At 39.3% G+C, this 21,879-nt stretch overlaps 1 protein-coding gene across 1 annotated transcript in view; it reads right to left on the reverse strand.

Annotated features, from left to right (window-relative positions):
* SPIRE1 (spire type actin nucleation factor 1) overlaps window positions 1-21,879 on the reverse strand; it is a 133,522-nt gene that overhangs the window by 14,152 nt on the left and 97,491 nt on the right. Inside the window, exons 7-11 of the mRNA XM_067290726.1 lie at window positions 19,081-19,167; window positions 18,563-18,692; window positions 7,450-7,613; window positions 2,293-2,383; window positions 558-700 (exon numbers count right to left, since the gene is read on the reverse strand). Coding sequence (XP_067146827.1) covers window positions 558-700; window positions 2,293-2,383; window positions 7,450-7,613; window positions 18,563-18,692; window positions 19,081-19,167 — 615 coding nt within the window. The remainder of the gene's footprint in view (window positions 1-557; window positions 701-2,292; window positions 2,384-7,449; window positions 7,614-18,562; window positions 18,693-19,080; window positions 19,168-21,879) is intronic.

Genomic DNA, 21,879 nt, shown 5'->3' on the forward strand with positions numbered 1-21,879 from the left:
TACTGTACTTTCTTTTGAAGTAGCAGTACAGGTTTTTGCCTCGGTGACTTCAACAAAGCAGCGTAGTCAAACCTTGATTTGGATTACTGAAAGAGCTTTCACATGTATAAACATTAACCACACAAGTTCTTAAGGTGGGAAGAAAAGAAACCATTCCATCCATTTGTTCATCCATTAATGAAAACATTTCCAACAACTGAAAAACAAAATAGATCCACTGCTTTGGAATCATCTCTATTCAAATGGAAATTCAGTTATTTGAAGCACATCTGTTTCGACAACATTTTGAAATAAAAGCAAGGCATGTGGTTTTACCCACATAGTCCTGATCACAGTGCAAATGTTTTCTGAGGCACCTGCACGTGGGATTTTGGATCAATATGCTAGAGAAACAAAGTTCAAATCTTGATTTCAAAATGTCCTTAGTAGCCAAGGGCTGTTTCTGAATTGAGGAGTTTTCTCTGAGTCAAGTTCTAATCACACTGAAGCCAAGTTTTAATTTTCATTATACTCTTAGCACGCCTCTTTTTCTCTCTCCTACCACTCACTGCACTTACAAGCGATCTGGAGCTCTGCTTTGAAGGTGGTAGGAACTGTCTCACATTGGTTGGTGTTTCCTTTTCAATGGAGTGTCGCCTCTGAGGTGGCTGCCGTCTCTCCGGCTGCGGTGTAGAGGATATTGGCAAGAACTTTGGAGGCACTAAGATTAAACCGGTAGAAATAATTAGCTCTCATAAGAAAGACTGTTGGAAAACATTGTTCTGTACTCAAAACAGCTGTCATTTTGATACAATTCCTCCTACTGGTGGCTGAAGTTATGCACACACACACACAGCATTTTCAGTACAGTCTGTTAGATGGATCACATTTTCAAGACTGAAAGAACAGGAATACTCATAAAAACAGCACATATAGACATGCTACTTCCAATCACCAGTGTATGCACCACTGTACCATTCAGTGTTTCAACATATTGGCTTATCCAACTTATTCACCACTGGCACAGAAAATACACGAGTAGATTACACATTTCATGAGTGAAACACTCTGAAAAAAAATTAAAATATTGTTACACAGTAACACCTACAATAACTGTAACTGAAAGAAAGAGAACAGATCCTGCCCTCTCCCCAGTAAGTACTTTTCTTATTAGGAAAACTGGTGATTGCTAGGTGTCTTTCAAACAAGTACATCCACTGAAATGCTGACAAAGGTGCAGGAAACTAGTCTTAGGGCAAAATGTGTTTTTGTAGCAACAAAGTCTTTTATGAGCACAGCCAAACTACCCCCTATTCACTAATCTGACTTCCTCTGCAGTTCCATATCAAATTCAAGATCCCAGTTGTTCTCTTTAGACTTATATAGTGTTGGCCTGAAATTTATATAAGACTGCTTAAAACTCTGATATAAAGACATCACTCCACAGCAACACTCCTTGGCACTGTTGAATTCTCTAAATAAGCCCGAAGCCCAACTATGCAGAACAGGAATTTTTGCAAACACTAGTATAGGGACCTGGTACGTCTCCACCTTGCCCTGGGAACTGGAAATCATAAATACATAACAACTGATACATTAATGTTACCTCACTTCCTCTGCAAGGCCTAAATGAATAATTTTCTGTTGTTTTGAGCCAAAAGTTAAGTGGAAACATATTTTCTTGTGTAGGCTGACCAATTCCCCTCTTTCAAACTGGAAGTCATAGGAACCACAAAGGACATACAGTGCTGTATTCTAATATCATGCATAAACATTTGGCTGAAAAGCATGTACACAGTTTTTCTGAATATGTTGGTAAACTGAAAATAAATAAGGGGCTACAGGAGTCTACACTGCTGTAAAATTGTCTTCATGAATTAACTGAGTTAATGTCACTGCAGGCCAAAGTTAAGAACTGATCTTTCCTTTCCAACACACTGTCTCAAGAAAATGCCTGTTCATGCTCTTCCTGCTAATTCTAGGACAAAAATGCTGTTTTGTCCAAGAATGTTTTAACAATGTTTTTCTACTCTTAAAATACCTGTACTTGTTTCTCTTGTCTTCAGAAATTTGAAACCTTCTGTTTCACAAAGATATCCCATATTGGATAGTACAGGCTAATGCCTTCCAGTCATTAATCAGACTTGACCTATTCAGCAGGCTCTAGGCCTGCTGAACAAGCTTTACAGACTTATTCCATTAACACTACTCAGCTTGAGCTTTCTATAAAAGAGTTTGAGACAAAGTGCATATAACAGAAGGCAACAGAAGTAGGGAGAAGCAGCTGCTGTGCTCTCCTCTAATCAAACTCACTCTTTCTGCTGCTGGTGCCTTCCTGAAAGGGGTCTTCCATCTGGGAGGGGGAAATGCTGCTGCTACTTGCTGATTTGTGCACTGACTCCTCCTGTGTGGAAACAAGAAGAAAAGAAATATAAGTCCTCAGAGATTTTTTTTTTGTCATATTGCTTCTTATCACACAGAAAACACAAACTATCAAAGGAATATTACACCATGAAATCACTCAAAATTCTAGAAGTACTGAGAAAAATGTTGGCTCTAAGCAGCACCGAGTAAATGGAATTTTCTAAGCTCAACTTTTTCAGAAACTGAATAAATAGTCTCCGTTTGGAATTCAGTGTATTTAATTATATCCTAAAAGAACAGGATCAGAAAAGAGGTGGATCAATTCATTGTAATCTGTTACTTTTCCTCAAGTGACTGCTCATGGTATTTGGGACCTTCTAAGGATTTGTAACTACAAGGGATAAATTAACTCAACTTCGTATCTCAGACTAGCAAGGAATCAGCACTTGGATTTCTCTGGCCTCCAGTGGAGTGAGACCCACTCCTATATACAAGTGACTCAGGTAAAGAGGAATTAATCAGATCTCCACTTCACTGTTCTTTAATCCCTAATCCTGCTGTGTTTCTCCTTCCTTTGGTATCTTAAAGAAATCTTATTCATTACATAAGTAGGTTTCATCACAACAGCCAACAGCAATTCCCGCAAGATGAACGAAAATGAAACAGGCTTTGACTAACACCTTTCAGCTATCAAAGGAGTTATGCCACCCAAAATAACAAATCCTTTGTCTTCACCTAAAATCTCTGTCTTCAGCCACCAGATCACTGCGGGAGCCTCCCAAAGGAACAGAGTTGAAGGACTGACTGTGAATGCTATTTAGTTCTAATGGGAATGCTTTTAACCAAAGGCATTTGCATCGTTTAAGTTGTCACGTTTAACAGATCAAACAAGGGATATGCTCTAAAAGCCGGCAAAGAGCTGAGCTTCTCTGTCACAGACTTCTTTAGTTACATGAATTGCAAGCAGGAAAATCTCCACTAACCAAAATAATGCCTTCTTGGGTAATAGAAAATCAGGAAAGAAAAGCCAACAGGATCATCTCAATGAACACCACGCATCTCACAGGACAGAGGCCTTTACAAATTCCCACCAGGTGATCTGTGCTTAATGCTGAGCTTGAGGATAGGCACTGTGCTGTAACTGTGCCCATCTACATGCCACAAAACAACATTACTCAGAGAGACTCAAACCAGCCCCGATCCCCAAACAATACATTCACTTTAACATATGCAGTACATCCCTGCAAAACAGTTGCAATGAGAAACTTGTAGAGAAATTTGAGGAGCGCATTTAGCTACATCAGCTGTACTGCTACCAGAACCCAGTAAAATTTATTCAGAGCTAGCTCAGAGATCTTTACACATCACTGCCTCAGGCCACATGGTCACCCTAGAAGGCCAATGGAGAATTTGCAAGATAACTGGATGCACTGAACTTTAAAAGCAGTACAGCAGTGTTCACAAGACAACAGTGACACATTTAAACTTTGTGAAGGAGAATAATCACCGTTTGAAGTGAACTGCTCTAAAGTAAATTTTTTACTTTGTAGAAGTCAAGTTATTGCTGAGTGAAAGATTACTTTTCCATTGCCAAAGAAGATAAAAAGCTAAAACGAAGAACTAAGTAGTCTACCTGTCAGTTAAAAAAATAATCATGTGGCCATGCTTCTCATTTCTACAAATAAAAGCAGCCGGTGTTTCAGAGCAGGCTTGCTGAGCAGTAGCTGGGGGACGGCTGGCTCTGGGCACAGCCTAGGCACCCCTCGTTCTAGAGAAGTCTCTCATTCTGGTGGATCCTATCTAGTCCTGACCAAAAATTATGACTGTTTCAGATAGTTTTTGGCATCTTACACCGTGAAGTTTCATAAAAGACTGAATGATTACATAAAAGTCTAAATCATCACTCAAGAGTCTCTCTAGTAAGTTTGTGTACATGGATTTCTAGTTTTCTGTTTTCCTTTTTCTTCCACCTTTCCTGTGTCTGAAACACTGGTGGTGGGGAGAAGGGAGATAAAATAAGTTGAACAATTGAAAATATCAAGAGACTAAAGAAATTTTTAAGGTAAAATTGCAAAATAGTGATAAGGGAACTTTTCATATGATATACTAATTTTGATAACAGCCATCTTTCAATGGAAAGAAATAGCTAAAAATTGTTGACTATTCTTCATTCCACTTTTGAATCCAAGGTGGATGTGATGTCTCAATCACATGCTGCAAAGCTACGTAACACACAGACATCTCTATTTGGCAAAACTTTGCAAAAGTTTTCCAGTTACCTCACTAGTAATGAAAATATTAAACTGTGTTGCGACCACTTGAGGAATGTTTTCTTGAGGATTTCTGGTAGCTATCCTAGGAGTCATGAAAAAACAGTGAAACAGAAATGAACAGAAATAGAGGAATAAGGCGCTTCTCTCCAGTAAAGATCTACAAGAAGGATCCCAGGGGCGACCCTTCCTGTTCTAAAGAATGGGAGGGAATGAACTGTCAGAGCCGGTGGATGCGTACAAAAAATAGTAAGTATAATCAACTCAGGGAGCATGGAAGCCAGCAGTGTGTTAAATTTAATGCATCATCCTGCTTACACAACAGGTATTCCAGGTTTGCCTTTTCAAATTACTTTTTCTGTGTACAAACACAAGCTGAAAATGCTGTTACTGTCCCATGATTTTTCAAGAACGGAAGGCTTTTTTGAGAGTGAAATCTTGTGCAGGAATTACAGATGAATCTTCCCACATACAGTAACTGTTGTTTTTTATGGTGGACAATATGACATTTTACAGTCAAGGTTGCATCAACTCAATATCCTGGACTGCAGACTTCTGCACAGAGCTAAACAATTAGAATTTTACTTGTACTGAGAAAGCTGCAGCTTCAAAGGCATCACCTTAAAGCATCTGAAAGTGCTACTGATGTGATTTTCATCCATAAATACCTATGGCTTCCTTAGGAAAATGTAATTTTTATAGCTGTATCAAAAATGGGTATTAGATTGCTACTTCTCTTAGCCACACAGAGCAAGATGGCACATCCTGCTCCCCTTCTGAAACTGTGATTGTAGTGGCAATGCAGAAAAAAGCAAGGACAGAAGGTAGAAACTGTTTATACAATATTCAGCCTTGCAAGCAAATGGGCATCAAACCTTTCCTTTCACCTCTGGCTGGGAATACTGAGTGCTGGGGCGTAGTCAGCATCACAGCACAGCTGAGAGAAGAACAAAGGGGAAGCAGGGGAAAAAAATGTGACTGTGTCACAGCTCATTTGGAGGTCTGCAGCTCAGCAGCACCGATGCTCGCAGCCTGTAATTTAGGGCATAACATAGTCATAATTTAACAGCCAGTGAGTAACTCTAAATAGGTTAAGCTCAATTCAAATTGCAAGCAGAGAGGTGGCTGAGTAGTTCATAGGCAATCAGGACAACACAACACACTTTTTTTTTTTTACATTATGTACAAAGTAAAAGCAAATAAATAAGACATTTTGACAGTGCACTTCTTCCAAGGTTCTGTGTCCAATCCTCTTTGCCAGCTTGGAAAATTTCACCCAAACTCCCTCCAGTTTGTCTATTTACACTGCTTTAGCACTGTGCCTGAGCCCCAACCAGTACTCTGCTGGGTATTTTAATCGTCTTAATTGCTTCGCCAGCTACTTCTGCTAACTCAGATGAGTATGACATCTGTTCTTTGTGACAGCACTACGTGGCTGATTTATTTTCAATTTATCTTTTGCTGTATGCCCCAGAGCTTTCTCTGTGTGACTTTGCTTGCCTACACAGTAGTCTCTAATCGATACTCATAGTCACACAATTTATTTTTTCTTCCTAGAAGGAACACTTCACATTTCCCTTTAAAGAATTTCCTTTTATTGATTTCTGCTCATTTTTCTACACCAAATATCATGTTGCATTAGCTCTGGGATGCACTGAGCTACAAGCTGGGAAACTATGAGTTCAAGATCCAACTCCTTCATTGACAACACTTCATATCCTTGCATCCTGCCCATCTCCATTAATACTAACAAAACCTCATACAGTTGCCACTGTAATTTTAAAGACTGCTGAGAGATTTCAGAATGTAAATCTCTTCTGCTTTCAGACTGGATGCACCAAAGTATGTACCCACAGAAGTCACCCATAGGATAACCCCTAATACAACGAGATGCAACCTTTCACTGGTCCCAAAAGTATGCATCAAAGAGAGACATTTCTCCCCACATATATTTCTCCACAGCCCCCTTATCTCTCAGCTTGGATGCCTTTGTAAGTACCCTGCGGGGAAACCCATCCCTCCCCATTTACTAGAGAGGGAGAGACAGGGAAAACTGCCTTCCCTAGGCTAAAATTAGCCTCTGTGAATAAACTCTGCTGTACGTGCTTTCCAGCATGCCTATTTAACTTTCAGAAAGGTTGGAACTCAATTAATAATACTACCTGTCCAGAAGACAAAGTTCATTCTTGAGCATGTAACATTGGTACTTGAGGACTATATATAACGTGGCTTTTATGTTAGAATTTTTTTAAGCTTTTCTCCTTTTTATACTGTTCTAAATCATTAAATCTCTGCTTGAGAAGGGATGGATTTGAAGTTGTTTCCCCATCTAAATGATATTTGATTGTCCCTACCTGTGAAACATTTGCTGAGTGATACTTCCCAAGCCTCCATCACAAATTGACCCACTGTCATTTGCACTGAACTGCAAGCTCTTTGGCATGGCAAATGTTCTTCATTTAAAAGGAGGCATGGTGAGGCTGGGCTCTCATCTCACCAGCTTTAGTGACAGCTCCTGCACAGGTGCAAGAATGGTGCAATACATTTGCCTGCATTCCCAAAAGCATAATTTGCTACATATGCACTGCAGATAGATGCTGGGCATTTAGAAAAAAAAGTTAATACTGGGCTTAAGGCCAAAACCATCATTTAACCTTTCTATAGAATCCTATGATTTTTAAGGTCTGATCTACTATTTTTGAAGTTCTGTGGAATGGCAAAACAGTCATGGAAAATACAGATTATAACCTACAAAATCATTTCTTAGTTGATCACCTCAGCAAACTAAGGAATAAGACTCAATTCTGACAAACAGAGAATCAAGCTGAAGTTTTACCTCTGAATCCGAGCTGTCAAGTTCAGCCAACGTGGGAGCCTTAAGGAGTCTCTTTTGTTGTACTGTCACTTGCGTGGCACCATTCTGCTTTCCTTGAGGTGCCAAGCCACCATTCACTACAGAGGCATCTACTAATTTTCTTCCAGTCTCTGGCGTAGATACATCTAGCAAAAGAAATAAAACAATTGGTGTTTGGACACTGCACACTAAATAGAACAATCAACTTTTATTTTACCTTCTCAAATCTGTCAAGCAGTGCACACAAAAGGAAAAAATCACTGTGATGATAGTTATACATAAGTGATTATTTTACTTTAGCAATACACTGCTCAGAAAACTACAGGCCATGGCTTGTGGTACAGATGCAACATGAAAGAATGAAAGCAGTGGAAACAGCAGCAGTGCATGATATTAAAAAAAAACAACAACCCTCAGTCAAATTCTGATGAACTTAAAAAAATTTTCCTGCGTTAAAACTGAAATATTCTTCCTTCAACTTATAGTCTATAATTAACTATATAAGTATCAGAAGAAACATGGATGCACATCTGTATCTGGACAAGGGGTTTTCCAGTGAATCTGAAGACTTCACCCTATGGAAATGATGAGTTTTAGCATGGAGTAAATCCAGTTATTCCCGTAAGGACAGAATTATACTTAACTCTTCTGTATACAGAAAAGCAATGAAAATGAGCTAAATAATTAGCATTCACCAAAAACATGTACAATTCTTAGGTTTGCTTGGTAATTTGTATTAAAAATATGTCTGTGATGTCAAATCTTTATGTAACAGCAGAAGCATGAGGCTCCAGCTCTATTTTCATCTACATGTGTTTTATAAGGATGCAACTCCATTGAGTAAACTACTCAGGATTTCTGCCAGTGTGCAGCGAAGTTGCATCTCTGATAACATAAGCATGGGGTTTGCTGTGCTTAGCCTAGCCTATGTTTAGCTTAGCTTAGATGAAGATAATGACCTGGCTTTGATAATCTAGGAGAGCTTAGAGTTTGATCTGATAAATCAGTTTTGTCCCTGTAAAAGTACAAAGAGCGGTATTCTGATCTGAAGAAAATTGTGTTGGAGGGAGAAGGAAGAGAAGCGTTTAATCAGAAGAAAGATCTCCCATTTGCAAGTATGCCTAAGCATCTGGTGTTTCTGCAAATGTGTTTTTCTACCCATGTAATTATATGACTCCTTCCCAGTCTTGTAATAACAAAGTACCTCCAGGTATTTTAAGGTTAAGGTAATGAAGGGTTATTATTCTGATTTTATATATGGTGAACAGAGGTACAGAAGGTTAAATGACTTGTACCTTGGGTTACCAGGAGAACTATGACAGAGTAACCATATAATCCAGATATTCCCAGTGCCAACAACATAAGTGCTCACACATCGTTTGGAATTACTTATGTAGTTGCACTGAACAGACAGACAGGCACTTGTCACTGTTGCTATGACACAATTTGCATTGGTAAAAGCTCTTTTTGCACAAGGTAGGTTAAAATTACACAGTCTAGACAAAGCCTCGGTTGCGGCAGTAGGTCTGTTTTATGACATTCTCAGCGGACAGCAATTTAAGAAGGATGAGTTAAATCAAGATACATTTTAAAAAGTTCATTAGTTCACTGTTAAATGCTGGAAACTAAGAGGGAGAAAGGACAGGGGATATTTTGTAGTTTCTCTATAAATCATACCTTCAACTGGGAACATAAGAAAAGGGGATTATGTGGACTATTAAAGCCATGGCAACATTCCAAGCCTATGAATCCATGTACTACAGTGTTATTACTGCCTTTGGGTCCACCCTACAAAGAGTCGCAATCAAAGACTTAGACTCTCTAAACTTTAGTTCCTATCTTCAAAGCCTTTACTAATGGACATCCTGACTAGCACTGGCTTCTGGGCCATGTTTTTCCTCCTCCTAGTTTTTTTTTTTTTTTTTTTCCCCAAAGGCGTGCAGCATGGGCGTCCCTCCACATTAAATGCATTCCTGCTGTAACAACTACTCAACACAATCCCAGAAAGCAAGAGGAGGAAAATGAAAACCGATCTTCCTCACCTGCCCGCTGCCAGTACCAGTTCTTGAGACCTCATAATTAGGTGGCGCAAAGCTGATTGCAGCAGCTCAGAGTTTCCCAAATGCACGAGGAGAAAACCTTTGATATGTCTTTTGATTGCACTCGAGCGGCCAAAGCAGCAGCCCTGGCAACAGGCACACGACAGGCAAGGGCGACATTCGTCCTCTCCAAAGCTTCCTGGCTGACGCCTCCGCTGCCTGACAGCGGGGAGCTCCAAGAATGGATCAGAAGTGTTGTTGGACTCACCAGGAGAAAAATGATGGGAAGACCAACAGCATTGCTCTCCTTCCAAAAAATAAAACCCATGATCGATGTAGGAAAAGGAAAGAGGAGGGGGGGCATCCACCAGGCATCCCCTGGCACTGTGGCATTTGACAAAGAGAACCGGATATTTAGGATCTATATGTCACGAACTAGTATTTTTTAAAGAATTTAGGCCCCTTCTCTAGAACAAGTTCTGATCCATTTGGGATGTAATTTATGTAGCCAATCACTACTTTCAAAGCCTAAAACAGTTTTTATTTAAGCTCACACATGTATGAGTTGTTCAGAAACACTGTTCAGAAGCCTTTTTGAAATATCAGAGAAACTTTAGGTGAATCTAGAAGAAGACAATTTATTGTATTTGCTTTGAAGGGCTCTTCAGTAAGAAATGTCATTTATTACTGTTCTTTCCTCTAAAAAAAAGGGAGTGTTTTTATAATTTGCAAGCATTGCAGCAGTTGCAAAAAAAAAAAAAAGTAAAACCAGAAAACCATCCAATTTATAAAATCAGTTTTGACTACAGTATTTGAGTTCAATTTATCACTCCTGCACTTACAGTACTGTTTTTTTAATATATATATATGAATAAATAGATTGTCATAATATAAGGAGGAGATCATGAAATTTTACAGTTTCAGCAAATAGATTACAACAAAAACAACTTGTTCTACAATTAAATCCAGAATTTGTTAACTGATAGGCAGTAAAAAAATGTTACTTTATTTAAGCTATTCTAGTGATGTACTCAGACAGCAGAAACATTACCATGTGGCAAATAACCACACAGCACCATAAACAAAACAAAACTAATCAGGATAAGCAGGTCAGAAACAACCAATAGACTGATGTTTATAAAAATGAATACATAAGAAAAAAAGTAATTGGCAATTCTCTGAAAAAAGCAGCTAAATTTACTTTTTTTTTAAAAAGCAGGATAGCAGTTTGACCTGCTCGAGTTTCTTAGAACATCTGAACATTTTGAAGATGATTCAGCTGATGCCAAAAAAAGCTTGTGCAAGTAACAGCCTGGAATTAAGATTTTATTAGAGAGTCAGACACACTGGGAGAGTGCCATTTCTCCATGTTGCCAGGCAGTGAGTACAACGAACAGCACCTGCAAACTGGAGCAATATGTTGGGTTTCTTTGAGATTCTTCTAAAACTGTCATTAACAGCAGGAAATGAAACAGAAGGTCTTGGATTTGATTACTTGCCTACACACTTTCAAAATCAGCATTTAGACCTTTACGTGTTGGCCTCCTGTGACTAGTCTTATAAAGGGGGGGACTTAAAAAAACAAAACAAAACAAAAACCTATGATAATCTGAAATTTGCCTTTATGTACATGTAAGATTGTCTCTTATGAAACAAGGAATTAGGCTGACCACAGATTACATGCAAACTGCAGCAGTCATGTAACCATATGCTGTCTTTCTTCTTACCAGCTCTCTTTGGCAAATAATGACAACAGAAACCTCAACTTGGTTCTATATAGCAAATGTACTCCTCAACCTTAACATTCTTACATTTAGTTTAAAATAAGGCCAAAAAAGGATTTGCAGAATTAACACAGAACTATCTTCTGCTAGTTATTATGATAATATACCGGGAAAGATTATATGATGAGAAATGGTAACAGAGATGCGTTGTTTCTTGCAATGGACTCAGATGTTGAAGTCAGACATGAGAACTAATAAATCAGTGTACCAAAGGGTAAACGCTCCCAGGTGTTTGCATCCCATTCATTCCTGCGCTAGCTAAACTAACAATTACTGGGACTTGTGAAGTTCCTCCCTCCCAGTGATCTGAGGCATGGATCCAGTAAAGCCAGCAGTAATACTCATCACCTCACAGGTTTGGGAGCAAGAGGAATAATCCTCCTGGAGCTTGGGCTTAGAGTTCTTCAGTTTTCTTTTTCTTTTTTTCCCCTCCAAATGTACAGACTGTTTCTGAAATAAAAACTTCAAAGCCGGCACACGTACGCCCCTGGGGAGGAAAGAGCTTGCGTGTTAAGAATAAGAGTGTCTGGTCTTTGGAGCCACATGCAACACGGTCCATGGAAGTAAAGCTGGTTTTAAGCTACTTTTCTACTTTGCTAATAGAGGATGTGGCCAACAATTGCTATGGTCCCTAGCTGATATCAGAATAGCTTTCAGATTATTCTCATTACATTTGGCTACTGCTTGCTCCTTCTATTCTGCCAGTTGGAAATGGCAGGGTAAAAGGAGGTCCCACGCACTCCCCCTCTTCTCTTCGTGGTGACAACAGCTGGGAGGTATGTGGAGCAATGTGATGTATCCACCATACCACCTTGATACCAGAGAAAACCTCCTCAGACCTGGTCTGCACCATCACAGTTGCCCTCAGCAAGCATAATAGAGCCCTGCACCTGTCTTTTAGCACTTAATAGGAAACACTTTTGGGTTTCAAAGGGTTTGTGCTTTTGTGACAGCAATTCAGTCAAGCAGAGAGCAATGAAAGCAGTGAGAGCACATATGGAAAAACAGCAACTATAGGATGAAAGCACAATATAGCCTCCCCACCTCCAAAATAAAGAAGAAAGTAAAAACATTAGAAAAGCAATAACATTCAAAACAGCTGCTCATCTGCTGATTATCTATGCCCCAAGACATCTAAATCATCTGTACTGCTCATCTGCCGTCTCACATCAGCCAAACTGGAATGTTTCAATTATCCTGAATTTACTGCTAAGGACACTTTAGGAGATCACTCAGCCACGCGATATGACACTACTCGCTGAGAAGCACATGACTTGAAAAACAAAAAAAAAATCACATTTAGAAGATGGTTAAAGAAAACAGGAAGAGTTCTTCAGTGGTCAGTCAAAAAAAGCAGTTTTATACTGTATAGATTGCTATGAAGCTACTTCTTAAAAAGAAAAATATTATGGTTATGAGTTAATGGATTTATGGAGGGAGCTTTTACAAAATATTTTTGAATTTAAACAAATGAGATGTCTCAGGATCCTTAAAAATCACAGGCAAAAGAAGAAGCAGACACATGTACAAGGATAGATCTGAACACATCCCTTTCACTGGTCATTGGCACATTCAGTTTTATCTTTTACGGTCTCTGGAAGTAACAATACTTTTTAAAAACTGAAGTTTGACTGTTTGTGCTCTTATCTAACCCCCAGGGGATCCTCCAGCTTTCAGTGGAGTAAAGCCTGATGCCAAGTACATACAGAATTTGAATCCCACCAGACAGCATTACGATGTGCAACCATGATTTCGTAAAAGGGCTTGAGCTGGCTTAACAGCTTGCCACTGCCGCTGATGGGGAGGGCCTGTTCGTTCCTCCCACCCACCCCTGCTCATTACATACCCCTAGCCAGCTCACTGAGCTGCTGATCAGATAGAAAGCAAGCTTAAATCACTAAAATAGCAGAAAACCAATCTGGCAAAAAATAAAAGTATTTGTTCCTGGGTTACGTGAGTTTAATCAGTTTATCTTGTGAATAAATGAGCAGAACAGGCAGAGAGGAATCACATGCTTGGAGAGGGGAGCTTGGGAGGAGAGAGAGGAGCTGGGCCCTCTCCTCTCCTCTCCTCTCAATAATGGCAAGCTGTTAATTTGGCTCAGCCATACCTTGAAACCACATTCACAGATCAGTTCTGATCTTTGCTGCTATATTACAAGAGCATTGTACTTGATTATGTTACAGTAATCAAATAACTCATATATGATCTTTCTCTACTGCAATATGCTAGCATTTCAGTCAGATTATGCCTTTCTATGGAAAAAATGACCATAAGAGATGAAAGGGCATATGGAGAAACAGATGAGGAAAACTCTGCAAAGTCTCAGATGAGATGTGTCTGTGTGTAACCGGAAGGGAGGGGAATGGATATAGTTGGTGTTGCTTCTTCACAGAATGAGAGGGTGGGTTTATTTGGAAACCGTTTTTCTCAGGAATCACCTAGGCAAAGCACCTACTTACACAGAGCATCCACAATCAGGCACTAGCTATAAGCCATCTCCTGCCCATCAATATGGCAAAGAAAAGATAAGCTCTCTCCTCAATGGACAAATCTTTGAGGCTCATGTAGAATATTTATAGCCTCAAAGATGGAGTCTTTGGGCTTGAGCATCCTGGAAAAGTAGTGCACAATGAGGGAGGGCTGAATTTACTTTATGGCCAGTCAGCACAAACTCTTTCTGAAGTAGAACACAGTCTGTACAGCTGGGGCATGTCCAGCTAATGACCCACTAAAAGGAAACTTTAAATTAGATGAGTTCCACATAGCCGAAGGATCAGCCATGGAATCCTCTGTATCAGCTAAGTTACCAGCAAACTTTAGCAACTCACTTTGCTAGCTGGTAAAGAACAAAGGTTTAATCTCTTGAGTGAACGTCTTTGATTTCACAACTCACAAAAAGTACTGTGAATCCACTTGGGAGAACTGACAGTTCCTTTCTAGATTAGCATCACATGTATATTTCATTAAACCTAGAAAGGTAGAAGACTTAAAAAGTAGTTTTTAGATCTCCTGAGAAATGAAATCCTGCAAAAGATGGCCAAGTCAAAAAGTGACTGTAAAGACACAAAGGTCAGATTAATAAATAATAAGCAAATCAGACTTGAATGTGACGCTGCATTCTGCAATTCATTATAGAGTCTGGAATAGCTATGGACCATCTTATTTCAGTTATTTATTTAAACAGAATTCCAGCACTCTATTACAGCTGAAATGCACCTGATTCCTATCTCTAGGCAGCCTTTTATGGCAGGGGAAACATAGGTATTAATAAGTAATTTATCTTATGTCTAATTTTCACTGACCATATCTTGGAAGAATCCCTTCAAGTTTCTTTCTTAAATGGGAATTCAACAAACAGATGGAACAAATCTCACGATAAGCACAATAACCACGTCAGGTGTCATTGCACCTTTTACCTGACAAGTCAAAACTGTAAGACATGCTAAGTGGCCGCATTGCTGTAAAAAAGAAATAAAAAGAACAAAAGAAAATGATTCAGCTATTAGAAAAAAGAGGAGTAATGAAAACAAAAGATCCACTAGATCTACTACAAAACAAAAGATCCACTCCACTAAAGACATTTTGGATTATGTTGCCTAAATCCAAAATGTCAGCCATACTACTACCTTGCTGTAGTAAAGCTCATAAGTGTGAAAACTACAGTAGCATAAATGAGACTTGCAAACCCAGCAAGTATAAAGATACATTATAATGTATAGTTGTAGAACGACATTTTTGGAATACAATAAATCAAATACCAAAACATGAGGTAAGTATCTTAAAAATAGAATATTTTCACTTAACTGCCATGAAAGAGAGAGAGCACAAGAGAGAAAAGAGAAAGCATAAGAGCGAGAAAGAGAACACGCAAGACAGAGAGCGAAAGAGAGCAAGAGCAGGAAAGAGAGCGAGCGAAAGTGCAAAAGAGAGTGAGAGAGCGAGAGCTGAAGAAAAATAGAAAGTACAAAGCCACATTTCACACAAGTTTCAGTGACCCGAAATAAAGATTTCTCATTTTTTAAAGCATAATCTCCAATGATTATAATTAAACTAATAAAGAGAGACACTGAAGTTAAGTTTGAGCACTAGTTTCCTAGAAGAGCAAGGGGAAAAAAGGCCTAACACAGCGTGATTTGTGCTGACTTTTGTTCTTTTTTAAAAGCTGTCCCCTGCTTAGGGGGACTTAGCCTTCCAAATAGGTCTGTAATATTGACCTTTCCCTTCTGGGTCTCCAAATATTTTGTTCCCAGATAAGAGAGCGGTTACATGTTCTTTGTTTCTGGAAAGTTTACATAACCAATAGCTTTGTTCCCTGTCAACTTACTAAGAAAAGTCTGTGTATGAAAAGACCTCTTTGGATACCAGACAAACCACATGGCAGAGCTGTTGAACCCAGCTTCCTCCAGGCCGCCAGTCCGACTGCAGTCCTGGCTCCCAACAAACACAAACCGCTGCTGTGTTCAACTCATCTATATTTCTAATTGCATGGTGTTATTCAGGGACTAGACACTCAATTCTTTCACAACTGAGACCAAAATTTCAATGTACTAATCCACATGAGCAGGCCAGGCCCAACTGCAAGAACATACCAGTGTGCATCAGAACTGGCATTGGCTCGGCTGCATGACTTGCCAGCTCTTAAACATGCATGCTAGGGCCAAAAAGGCTGTCAGTCACACACACTGTTGCACTAAAATATGTTTAAAAGAGGTTGTGCTGGGACAAACTTTTGTACATGAGAATAAATTGAGGCAGTGAACAGTAGGTGGCTGACCCAGAGGCGAATTTGGGGGTCAGCGCATTCTTCCTGCAGTTCTGTAACACACAACATCAGCCAAAGACAGCAGCTACAGAAATAATATCCAAATCTCTGCCCAAACTTAATATAAAGCCAAATACATTTTAAAGCATAGGGTTTTTATCGGATAACCCTAAGCCCTAACTGAAGGTTGATAAAACATATAGATGGAACAAAAAGTTTTCTCCAAGCTTCATTAGCTCATAAATCCATGCTTTTAATTAAAACGACCTGCACCTCAAGGCAGTGTTTGACAGTTTATTCTGATGATTTTATCAGGCCACTTGAAAACGCAAATTCCTCTATCCAACCCTTTGGAAGAGCAGCTACCAAGATTAAATTGCCATTTTGAAAGAAGTTTGCCTAAGGAGTTTCAGATGAAGGGTGCCCAGCCAGAGGCCAGTTACAGCCCACCAGCACGGCTTGCTCGCTGGGCTGGCCGTTCACTTCCAGCTGCTCTCTTTATTTCAGCGGCAGCTCAGGAGCGGAGATGATCTTACCTGTACACGTGGGGACACGTTTAACGTATCTCCCCTCCCGCACATTTCACTCTAACGCTTTTTTTTTTTCTCTCTTCACTGTCAACAACTATGTCTGTCCAGATGGTGTAAGTGTCCTGCATTGGGCTTCTACTTAAGATTTATAATCCTTAAACATCATTACTTTACATTTCATTACACTAAATTACACTCAATGGTCTTCTAAACTATAAGGCAGATCTATTTGTATCATACTGAATGTCATTAACATTCCCAGGTCTGGCCCAGCAAACACATTTTATTCTAAAAGGAACTTAGAGACTTTGGACAAAAAAATTTATCATATTAGTTTCAATGTGAAAAAGAAAAAAAAATGTATTTGAACATATGAAAAATTATCTTCAAGGGAATTGCAAGATCTTTGCTCTTTTTTCTTCTTGATGACAACAGCAAATAAATATTTATATGCCTCCACATACAAAAAAAAAAAGAAATTTCAACACTACAGTTGTGTGCATCCCTTTTTACACCTGCTGTAATATGACATTCAGTCCAGATAATTAGCTGGACTAAAGGGGAATTACCACATTTCCAAAACTTAAAATCCATCTTTCTTTTACAAAAGAGGGAGAATTGGTGGGAAGTCAGGCCTCCCTTATCGGAGGCCTATGCTATGTAATCAGCCCAGGAAATCCTAACCAAAAATGTTCTAAAATTTAGGATTGTTTTTGGAAACTGTTTACTAAGTTGGATGTCATTTATATCAGTTAGAAATGGTAAAGAGCTATCAGATCAAATTTGCTGCAACTGAGAGTGCATGATAGTTCCCAGATGGAGAACATAAAATATTGAAGTTGACTCTTTGAAAGGAAAGCAAGGAAGTGTTCCACATTTACAAGCTTCCTATGTTTGGGCCTTCTAGTGGATACAGTAAGCATAAACTGAATCCAGAACAGAAGCGGGAAGGCCCAAAGAAACAATATGCAAAACATCATGCCTTTAAAGCTGCACCCAAGCAATCACCAAACTCTACCAAGCACTCAGAAAACAACACAACAAACCAAGACTGATGAAACTGTTTTTCTCTAGAGACAATGGGTTGTCACAGCCCACTTGAAACTGGCACATGTGGCAGGCACAAATATTTTGCAAAAAACAACAACAGAGAGTACACACGTGGGTTATTTCATGTTTTTTCAGCCATAAGATGTGACTTTCACTCTTCAAAAATCCAGCTAGTTCAGTTTTTCTAGTACAGATAAATACTATACTCTCTAAGAGGATAAATGTAAGTCACAATATAAGGCTGCATTTATCATGCTTTTGTCATCAGAACCGCTGAACAAATCAGTGATTGCTGACTAGCGTAACTTGTATAATTTTATAGTGGGTTGTTGAATGTACACTGCAGAAATGAACTGCTTTGCAGTATACATCTTAATTATTTGCCCACTGAAAGTATATATGAATATATGCTCCATAACTTGTAAAGTGAAGCAAAGATTTACATTCAAAATAGAAAGAAAACTTTCAGAAAACCAAATAAAAACAGATTTTCAATTAAAATAAGGAAATCAATGATGCTAACAACAGGAAACAAAGAGAATAAAATTAATTAGAAATGGATATATAAAGAATACTCACAGTTATGTAAGGAATATTGCACTGGGGAGAAACAATATCCATTCCGGTCTGAGCAAATCTAACATTAACTGCCATGTCCAACAAGCAATATAATGCCATTAAATTTATCTAATGCTGACATCAGAAACATGAAGGGATCCAGTTGAACCATACAGCATCTTATTTTTAAAAATAACTTAGCACAAAGATTGCACAACTCTAGGAAAGCCTGCAGGCTCTTTCTTCTTCTGAAGGGATGGGAACAATTTTATCTTCAGTGACATCTGTACAGACATTGCTAATATCATTGCTTCTTACGTGGGGCAGTTTTCTGTGGATGCTGCTGGTAAAAACTACCAACGTACTTACCCAGCCTGCTACGCCTTATCTCATCAGGTGAGACAGGGCGTAACTTCCTTTCTGCCTTGATTTCTTCCAATATCCTTTCATGAAGGCTGCGTGGCCGTGGTGGGGTTGGTTTTAATTTTCTTGCAGAGGCCTTGGGACACAAAGATAATCATATATTCACCAAAAAGTACTCCCTGAAAATAGATCTCACACTTAAAAAAAAAAAAAAAAGGAATGTCGTAATATGATTTTACACGCACACAATTGTAAAACTCACAAAGTATTGGAAAGAGAATTGTATTTTTCCCTGATTCATCATGATTTCACAGAGATAAAGGGCTGCTGGTAATAACAGCTATTACTTGGTAGGTACAAGATATCACACTTCATGCTTTAAGAGACAGTGTTCTATATACACAAGACAATATTCTTGACAGCCAAGTCAGAAAACAAAACATTTAAAGTATCCCCTGGACACAGACATGCTTTAAAAAACCCCCACATTTTTCATAGGGACAGAAGCGTACTGGATTACATACAGGATTTAATGGAGGACGTGATCGGATGAAATCCAGGATTATTTCATGTGCGCTCTTTTTTAATCGAGGTGGAATGTCACCATTGACCTGGAAAGAAGAAAGTGAAATATGTATTTCTACATTTTGCATTCATATTTCTGCAGACGATGAGATCAAGCAAAAACTCGGAGCACCCCTGGCAGAGCCTGCAGGGTTCTGACACTGGCACCAAATATAAAATCCGTCAGTCCTGAACAGCGCAGTGAGCCATTTGCAGAGCACAGGCAAGCTGAGATGTAGATAAGAGCTCTTCAGCTCTACAGATTGCTACAGAATAAACCACAACTGCAGCAGTGTTAATTAACAATACTTCAAGGCTGCAGCTGTGTCTACAGGAGAACACTGACAAAGCTGGCATCTTGCTTGGGGGAAAAAGTGCCAATCATCCCATTTTTAAGAACAAGTATTTGAACTCTTCCTCAATCTTGACAACACTGCCAACCACTACACAGTCTCTAATATTCTGTTCTTAGGTTCTGAGCAAATCTGCATACTCTCTAGGGCCCACATTTTCTTGATCTCTTTGCCCTTGCGTGGAAATCCCAGCACAAAGAGAAAGCACCTCTAAGAGTGGTTTCATAGCTAACTCTAAATCCACACTTCAAAAATTTATTCAAGTTTGATAACATTTGTATGAAGTAAAGTCACTAGAAAGGCATGCCATCAAAAGAACAGGAAGAGAGTTTCCTCTTTGTAAATCAAATATTTCTGTATAAGAGGAGCTGGGCGGGGGGTGTTTCGGTTTGTTTGCTTGTTGGTTCTGTTTTAATCTGCAGAGATACAAAGGCATTTCTTTCTCAGGTATCTCTTTTGGGAGATAAGACTATGTACAACACCTCACAGGAAACAGCAATTCACTATGTGTGCAGGATGTAAAACAAGGCAATGGAAGTTTTCCTATCATCTGAAAAATTACATATTGCAAGCTGGGACTAATTGTATGGATTTGCTTAAGAAATGCACCTGTCAGGCTGAGGCTTTACACGGCACAGCGCTCAAGCATACCGTCAAGGATGAGAGCGCAGCCCAAGTCAGACATCCCTCTGGTCTCTTCTACTACTACACAGTCCCTGGCTATCGGCCCTGTCTTCTAATTCAGTGGAATTTCCCATGACACTATATTTCTTCAACTGAATGTCCCAAATTTCAGCACTTTTATTTGTATTTTTAAAGGACCAGTTGTCTTGGTTTTCCCTGGGAGACTTCATTCTTAAAAGTTCTGCAGCCAAAAAATGTAGGTAAAGACACAGCTCTGGCTTGTCATATCACAGGCACATTCGCTAACCAGGAGGAATGCTGCAGTCAGCAAAATGAGTTTAAATGACCATGAAGCCACCTGAGCGTGAACCCTAACTAAACTTTACCAATGCCGTGTAACTTCTGTACATGCTCTGCCTTCCTCACCCGTGCCCTCTTCCTAGGCTGTGGCAGAAGGAGAGCCCCCATAAAAGACTGGTTCCTTCCCTGATACAGGGTCAGATGCAGAATCCCTGCTGGTGGACACTTCATTGCTTTCTTGGGGACTCTTTCGGGAGGTGTCTTACCCCAGTCATGGCCCGATTTCCACTTGTTTCCCCCCACATCTTAGCTTCCTTAGAATAAACTTCACACAGTTTGGCACAGACAAGCTGCAAAACTGCATGACATATATCATCTTCCTAAAAGTAGTATGGAAAAATTAAAATTGAAAACATTTATATTAAATGGTGATCTGACATTTGACAATGAGCAGCATATTATTTTAAGTGATGCGATTGATTTCTTCTTTTTCAAGACTGAGCAATTTTTCAAGACCAACATGATTTGCATGATTAATAATGAAATGAGCAGTCTCCCTTCCCCAGGTCACTGCTCATCAGATACCGAGGCTGATAGCTGAAGCTGAAAGTTATTAACACAAGAACAGCTGTTTTGCAAAGCGATAGGCTCTGTTCCAGCCTTGGGGAACAACTCTTTGCATCACAATATGAAATAAATAATACATGGCCCTGAGCCTTTCCCCTCGGGGCACTCTACACCCTGACTTAATGCCACCAGGCTATAATTAGTATCAGCATTCCCACTTGATTGGAAAAGAAGTAGAGGATTTGCTTAAGTGCTTTTCCACAGGCTGTACAGGGAGCTGGTGGCAGGGCACAAGGAGAGCTACCGGTTGTTTCAGTGAGCAGCCAAAACCAGGAGGGACGCAGAATCTGCCTTCTCCCGCCGAGCTCCCAACTCCGGCGAGATGCTATCGCAGCAGCCACCGAAGGGGAGCTGTCAGCCCTCCCTCTCTACCCTACGTTTTTTTCTTCACTCAAGCTAAACCTCTCTCACTAATGAACAGTTTCATGTGCATCTTTTACTTTTGATTAATTGATTAATTAAAATTCACAGCTCTCAGTTAAGGCCTAAGTCAGAGATGTATTGTACAAACACAGTCATGATACATGCGGTAAAAAGAAACAAAAAACAAACAATCCCCCCCAAATGATCTGTTTATTAATGTACAAAATTGGCTCCAATTGCAAACCAATATTTAAATGAAGTATCCCAAAACACTGCAAAAACTATTCTATATCCTCACGTGTGTAAAATGGGCTTTTCTACAGCAGTGTGTGTTAAAACTAGTAATGTGGGAAAAGCACAACAAATTATTACAAAATCAAATGGAAATTTAGAGGTCCAAACAGCCAAAGCACAGAAGAATTACCATGTAATAATGTACTGGCCTGCCACCCACTACCTTCAAATTTTATATATATATATATATATATTTAA

This window comes from Apteryx mantelli, chromosome 2 (assembly GCF_036417845.1).
Source record: "Apteryx mantelli isolate bAptMan1 chromosome 2, bAptMan1.hap1, whole genome shotgun sequence".
NCBI lineage: Eukaryota > Metazoa > Chordata > Aves > Apterygiformes > Apterygidae > Apteryx > Apteryx mantelli.